Source organism: Thermobia domestica, chromosome 8, assembly GCF_964235325.1.
Source record: "Thermobia domestica chromosome 8, izTheDome1.hap1.1, whole genome shotgun sequence".
Taxonomy (NCBI): Eukaryota; Metazoa; Arthropoda; class Insecta; order Zygentoma; family Lepismatidae; genus Thermobia; species Thermobia domestica.
In genome coordinates this window covers 46,521,463-46,528,702 of record NC_137461.1, presented here as the reverse complement: position 1 = coordinate 46,528,702, position 7,240 = coordinate 46,521,463, and the positions used below count along the sequence as shown (strand labels likewise).

Genomic DNA, 7,240 nt, shown 5'->3' with positions numbered 1-7,240 from the left:
CCTTTCAGAGTTATGATACATTGAAAATTCGAAAAATCACTTTTCAGATCTCCCTAACTTAGAAACTATGGAACCTATCCCAAGCGGTTTAAGGAATTACTCAGGAACTAGTACGTGCTCTATCTAAATATCCATTTTTACCATCCTCTGTTATCGGTGAAGGGAATTGTAAAATGAAAGTTGAAGTATAGGGATACTCCTTTAACACCACAGCGAAACTTTTTTTTTTTTTTTTTTTTCATCTCGTATAAGAGGCCGCCTCCCAAAGTTTTTCGGTGGAGTTACCTACCACCCTGTATATTTCCCTATTGTTCACGGTAGAGGTAAGCAAAAGCCTCGAGACTTACTCGATCGCCTGTGGTTCTCCTGAAAGCATAAACATCACATAGGAAACAAAAGCCTTCGACTCGTGTCTATACACCTTTCAGACAAGGTTGGACATTTTTCTCTCTCTTTCGTTTGACTTGAGCGAAAGAATACTTCCTTTCCTAATTGTAATATGAACGCTTGAAGAGCAATCTTATCAACAAACTCAAAGGTATTCTTGCTTCCCCAAAGTCTTCTGACAGCTGTCAGCATCGTCAAGATTTAAGTAAGGAACGGTATTTGGTAGAGATAAGGTATATGGAAATTAAATATTTATACTCATGTAAACATTTAATTTTCATACACTCTATTCCTACCAGCCATAATTATTAAATTAGTCATGACCATAAGACAGCTGTCAGCAAAAATTAGACATTTAATGTAATTTTATTTAAACGATCTGTAAGAATTTGAACGGGCAAAAGTGAGTTTGTTTAGGATTGTGCCATGATTACGTTAGAGATGCGTAGCCTCACTAGAGTCCTTACAAACCTCTCAATACCTGAGATTCCGAGGTAAATAGTTGTGAGGTTGAGTGAGGATAGGGAAATGCCTACCTCTACGTCTTGTATCAACTTAGTGATTCTTAAAAAGGACAACAATTCAACATTGAAAATATTATAGAAGGTATTAAAACTTTCGAAGACTATGACAATAAGCACAATGTTAAAGCTTACTCAACAAGATAATTGCTCACAGATGCTGTAGTGTGCATATTGAATAACTAAAATGAAGAAACTTGTTCCTTGAGTTAAGTGAATTAATGATTAGTTGAAATTGTTCCGGTATTCTCTCTAACAGCACACACACGTCATTGAAAAAGGTATCGGTGAATACCGAAAAAGTTTAAATTAATCTTTAATTCACTGGGTGCAAGGTAAAGTTACCTTTATTTACTCGACAGAATTCATATTTTCAATTGCAATTTGTATTTAATACTCTATAGCAGCAAAACATGTTAAAAAAAAAAAAAACTCCACACAAGATTAATTACGAAAATAGATTTTTTTCCTTAAAAATAGTAATGAATTATGCACGAAGAGACATGTCGAATACGTGCATTTGAATGTTTCTGAAGTGATTTTAATTTATCTAATCCACCACATTCTTCAGTTACAATAGTTACTCTTTCTAATTCACCAAGTTCCTTTGCAGCCAGTAAGATATTTCTGATTGTATTCAACACGCAGAGCACAGTACGCTGTTCTTCAGCCAAATAAGATTGGAAAAGCATCTCGTCATCTGGAAGTGTACAGGATAAATTTATTTGAGAATTGAATCTCGCAGAATCGGGAACGGTAACTCTGCTGCACTCTTGATTCCGAGATGACGCAAAATCTGTTTTCTCCAAAACCTGAATTAATGCTGGGATCATTCGAGCATTAATAACTGCATAAGTATGTTTAACAGTTCCTTTGGTAATATTCAAGATTATCCATACTGCAACCTTGACAATTACCATATCCGGATGCTTTAGCAATATAGCTAGACTAGGCAAGCATCCAGCTTGAATTAAGGTATCACGTTCTGTATTCCCTCCGCGCACCATACTGCCTACTGTTAACATTGCTGCTACAAGCGCATTTCCTTCGGTGGTCTCAAGTAATTCAACTAATCGTGGCACTATTCCCACTTCGACCAATGCTTGAATTTTTTCGCTGGAGTAATTCGTAAGATTAAAAATCGCCCAGCAGGTGTTGCGTACAATTTCGTGATCCTCAAAGTTAATCATCTGAGCAAGTACTGGAATGCATTTTCGGACTTTGTGAAAAGGCGGTGGACGATTATAATTCTCGCACAGACAGCGAATTGCGTACAAAATAGCTCTTAAAAGTCTTAGGTGAGTTTGTATTCGTATCATATCTAATAATGTTGTCATTGTGCCTGCATTCAATACTAAATCTCGAGCAGTGGGCCCACCGCGACCAGCAATTTTCGCCAGACCAATTATAGCTGCTTCTAGCACATTTTCATCTGATGCCTCAAGGAATTGAATAAATTTTGGAATCACTCCAGCTTCAATAACAGTTCTAATTTGTTCTTTTGTTCCACATGTGATATACGTGACTGTCCATATTATGTTATCTAAGCCTTCCCTTAAACCGTCACTGTTCATAAAATTCAACAATTTAGGTACAGCTTCCGTTTCCAATAGTAAATCTCTAGCTAGAGAACCACCCTTGGCCATAATTATTGCTAGTGTCATTGCAGCCCACTTCACAACAGTTTCATTGGTTGATCTTAGAAGTTCAACAAGTCTTGGTATCGCTCCAGCCTTTATAGTTACAAGCCGTTGTTGCGGGCAACCACACAGCATAATCCTTGTTAAGATATAGGACGCTTCAATCTGTGCTGTGGGATTGTAACAATTCTGTAAAATCCCTACACACCTTGGAACTATTCCGAAACTAATCATTTGGTCCATGGGAGCATCATGTTTTTCAAATATTCTCGCAGCTCCTTTGATAGCTCGTAACTGTGTTCTGGGGTTATTACTTGATATATTCTCAACTATTTTCTGTATTTGTGTTTCAAAGTTATAGAGTTCCTGCAACTTTCGAAAGATTGTAAAATGCGAACCCATGATTTGGAATTAACGTTACTGTAATTGAGTATTTAATTATCACCACTACGATGGAATACGTATTTTTGTCTGTTACTAATGAAAATACATTATTGTTGTGCATTGTTTTGATAAATAATAATAATAATACAAAGTTAGTATAATGTGCACTCTGCCCTTAAAAGTGTTCGAAAATGATAAAATTTTGGCAATATAAGAAAGTTTATTTCCTGAAAACATGTGTATGGAATTCAGGAATTCTAAGTTCCAAAATTTATATAAATCCAAGTCGGACTAATCATTTATGTTGGACTTTAGATTATCCAGATTTTGCATTCAAGTCCAGTGAAACTTGTTAAGTTGACCACCCTCTATATGCAGAAAATATCCAACTCGCATAATAGTAATAAGAAACATGTATTATCTACTATCTACTTGACCTCACAGGTTTACGATCAAATTAAACAACTTGTTGTACCAAAAAATAATGAGAAATATGAGTAATATTGTGAGCTATCCGATCTATTTTAGTCTAGATTTTCCAAGGGGCGCATAAACGACATATTGGACATTGAAGAAAAGTTTTCTGAAAATTCTATCCCGAAAAATCATAATACTCTATTTGCTATAATTTGGACACCATTTTATTTATTTATTTATTTGAGAATAAGCCCAAAGATGAGGTGCTCCGATACAGAGATTTAGGTTATTTTAACAAGTTTTCAAGATATTTCAACATATATGAGACTGAAACTTTTGCAATACGACAAGCTGTACTATGTCAAGAAAAATGAAATTACATCCTCTTGTGTAGCCTATGTTCTGATTTCCTAAGTCTATTATATTCATTATCGAGTACTAATTGGAATATAAAAGAGTCCTGGATAATTCTAAGTATTAAAACATTGTATTACTTGAGAACTATGATATACAATTCATTTTAGTAAGGTCACATGTGGACATGGAAAATAATATTATCATAGATTTAGCTGCTAAGAAACCATGTGAAGAGGGGAAACCATACCATTGAAACTTCCTTTCCAAAACGATTAGTACATAATTTCGTAGAAACTTAATCAAGATATGTCAAATGAAAAAGCCTTAATCGCTCTCAACCTGGTAAATTCTATTTGTTTATAGTGAATAATAGAAAGCTGAAACCTTGCGATAATAATAAAAATTGGTCTAGATCACAAATAATAATCTATAGAATTCTATTTGGTGCAGCATTGTGAAGTAGAAATATACATATCATTGTTGGTGTGATGAAGGTATTGACACACTTAATCAGGTATCATTCGAATGTGACTATTCAAAGCAAGAAGACAGTATTTATTATATTCTATTCATAAAGTTCTTAGTTTTTGACCTTTCTCAGTACAACTTTTTGCTGAATACAATTGGAAAGTTATCAAAATGGTTATATATATATATCCACAATCCATTTTTAAAACGTCAATATCAAACTCTCTTCAATAGGTGATAAATAAGTATATAACACGTTCAACGAGGTATATTTATATAATAAATAAATAAATTCAATATTGCGAATTGCTGCTACAATATTTATCATGCATAAAGTCATATATTACATGACTATAGTGTTGTAAAATTTCTGGAAATTTTGAACCTCTTGGAAACTAGTTTTTTTTGAAAGATTGGAAAATTTAATATATATATATATATATTAGATATCATTTCTCTAGTAAACTTTGCCTTTAATTAACTTTAAAAATTATTATTTCCTGCTTCAAATTCGACAATTATGATAAGTGCAATGCTTTTAGCCAGTAATTGGAATTGAATGAAGAATAAATTATCCTGATTCAGCTTTCAAATATGTACGATTAAATATAATGATCATTCACTCATTGCTAGGATTCCGAAACTATTACAAAGGTAGATCCACGTTTATGAAAATTATTTTGGAACACCCAACCTCATCGGTGCAGCACCGAGGGACTTGACAGGGATATTGGATTATGAGATAGCATGGATACCAGTGTTAGGCGCTTGGCAAGCCATGTGCGCCACAGGTGTACGAATCGTAGGAAAAACCGGTAACCACCATAAAGATCCGGGGAAAACTTGTGCAGCGAGTGCGAACCCAATTTGCTCGATCCTTGGCATCCTTTAGATGATAGTACATGGCTCGCACCCGCGCATAAGTTGACACACCTTATCTAAGGTTACCATATATTTCCACTTGTCACCCGCTAAATACCGTTTATAAAACCGTCTGCAATGTACTCTGCGTTCATGGATATGTTTGGCGATGAGTATTTGAAAACGTGGCGTAAACTTCACTTTAAGCCGTAAATCTTGGGCGATTATCCTCTGCACAGTTGTTTTCGAGCTCCCCACTGTTCTAGCAATGGTTCTTTGCGTCTGCGGATTCTCCTGTATGATCATCTGCTGCACTTGTCGAACCACATCCATCGTTCGTTTGGGACAGGACTGTTGTTTTCTTGCTGCAATGCGCACACCTACCTTCTTTGAGGGTGCATGTTTGTTGCGTTTGATAACACTGGCAATCCACTGAAACTCTGAAACTCTTCGCCATACACTATTTTACAATTTCACTGTAGATGTATCCTGTGTCGGGAAATGCTGAGACATACCCCTCCTAGAATGGGGTGACTAGTGGAAGTACATAACTGTCTGCTAGCGTCTTCTCCACACATCTGCCCTCTGAAAGCTCTGCTTCGCTTTCTTATTGTGTGATTACAACACCCCTGGCGGACGTTCCCCTAGTTTCTATATAGGTGGACTTACCTCTGTAAAGCTAGAACCTTGAAATTTAACAGAAATGATCTTGTACCCAGATTGCATATAAGATGGAAGTTTGTGAGATTCAACTCTTAAAGTGGAGAAAAGGAGGCTTGAAAGATTTCCTCTCGCCCTCCATATCTCCGAAACTAGCACGAGTAAAACTTTGAAATTTTGAAGAAATTATATCCTCATACCCTAGTTTGCAGATAAGACAGGGATTTTACAAAATGGAACCTCTTAAAAGGAAAAAAGAAATCTCGAAAGTTTTGCTTTTGTACTTCAAATCTCCGAAACTGTTAGGCGCAGATATTCAATTTTGTAATAGATATTCCCTAGACTAATGATACCATATAGTTTTACGAAATGTGGATCCTAAATGATGAAGCGGGTGAGAGTTCAAGCAATGCTCGTATATCAACAATTATTTTGAAACAAAAGATTTGTACCAAGTTATATAGTTTCCAGTAGCCGTATTCCTCCTAAATACAAGAACAGGCATTCTGCTAGTTATTTTATAATTGGAACTAGATGTGAAAATTATTATAGAACACACAGATTGTACCTCCTAAATCAAAGTTCTCGTACTTTTATCATTTACCATACTCTATATGACAAATATTCTACATATATTTTAGAACTTTCTGAATTATAATTGTAACCCGTCTAACCCATTTGATTCCCGTTTCAATTAAATCAAACTTATTCGAACTGAATTAAACTTGATAACGAGGTAGGCCTTGATTTGCTTAGTAAGCATATAAAATATTTTCCTGTACAAACCTTTGGTTTCCGATGAATTTGCTATCAAATATGATATTTGGACTTAGTCAAATTTTCTCGAATAAAATCACTAATTGCTATTAAGAATAAGAATGAGCGAAAATACATGGAACAAACTTGTTAAATGTTAAGTAAAATGCAATGCGTACTTCCTAAAATCAATGAAGGGCGAATTTGTAGCGCAATTCAGAAACTAATTACTCACTCGCTGTAAACACTGACTGGGGAATGTAGATCAAACGAAAGGACAACAGTCTCCTGTACGAGTTGACAGTTAAAACAAGAATAAACATGATTGAATATCATTGATATAGCAACAGCAATGAATACTTACGTACTTTCTGTCAAGTGTGCATTTTGACTTTTCTCGCCTTGTGCTGATAGCGGCATACTTCAATAGTGCTGCTGTGGGTGTGATAAGACAGTGAGTCTTAACTAATAGAAAGAAACGAGCTTGAGAACCTTGACTGGACTAACTATTAATCCTACGTTAATTTACGTCACAACAACGAATTTCCAGGACGTCATTCCTTAATACTTTGACCCTCTTCTGCTCAAAAACACAAAACGGGGCTTTGTTATGTGTTATGGTATACTAAACGAGTAACTATTCCCAAAATTTCATTTTTTAAAATCTAGGCCCATTGGAGATATTGGACAGTGAAATATGCTAAATTGGCATAATTCCCCAACTTTACTATCTTTTTTCAACCCTTTGGGAGTAGCTACAGGTCTGCAAATATTTGAGTATAAACTTAT

At 35.2% G+C, this 7,240-nt stretch overlaps 1 protein-coding gene across 1 annotated transcript; it reads right to left on the bottom strand.

Moving 5' to 3' along the window:
- Positions 1–1,237: 1,237 nt before the first annotated feature.
- LOC145692876 (uncharacterized) lies at positions 1,238–3,012 on the bottom strand. Its single transcript, XM_081768414.1, has one exon. It carries the CDS (start codon positions 2,948–2,950, stop codon positions 1,379–1,381), a length of 1,572 nt encoding a protein of 523 aa, XP_081624540.1. The 5' UTR covers positions 2,951–3,012; the 3' UTR covers positions 1,238–1,378.
- Positions 3,013–7,240: the final 4,228 nt, after the last annotated feature.

Coding starts and splice junctions, on each gene's coding strand:
- LOC145692876 (XM_081768414.1), bottom strand. CDS start 2,950: ATGGGTTCGCATTTTACAATCTTTCGAAAGTTGCAGGAACTCTATAAC.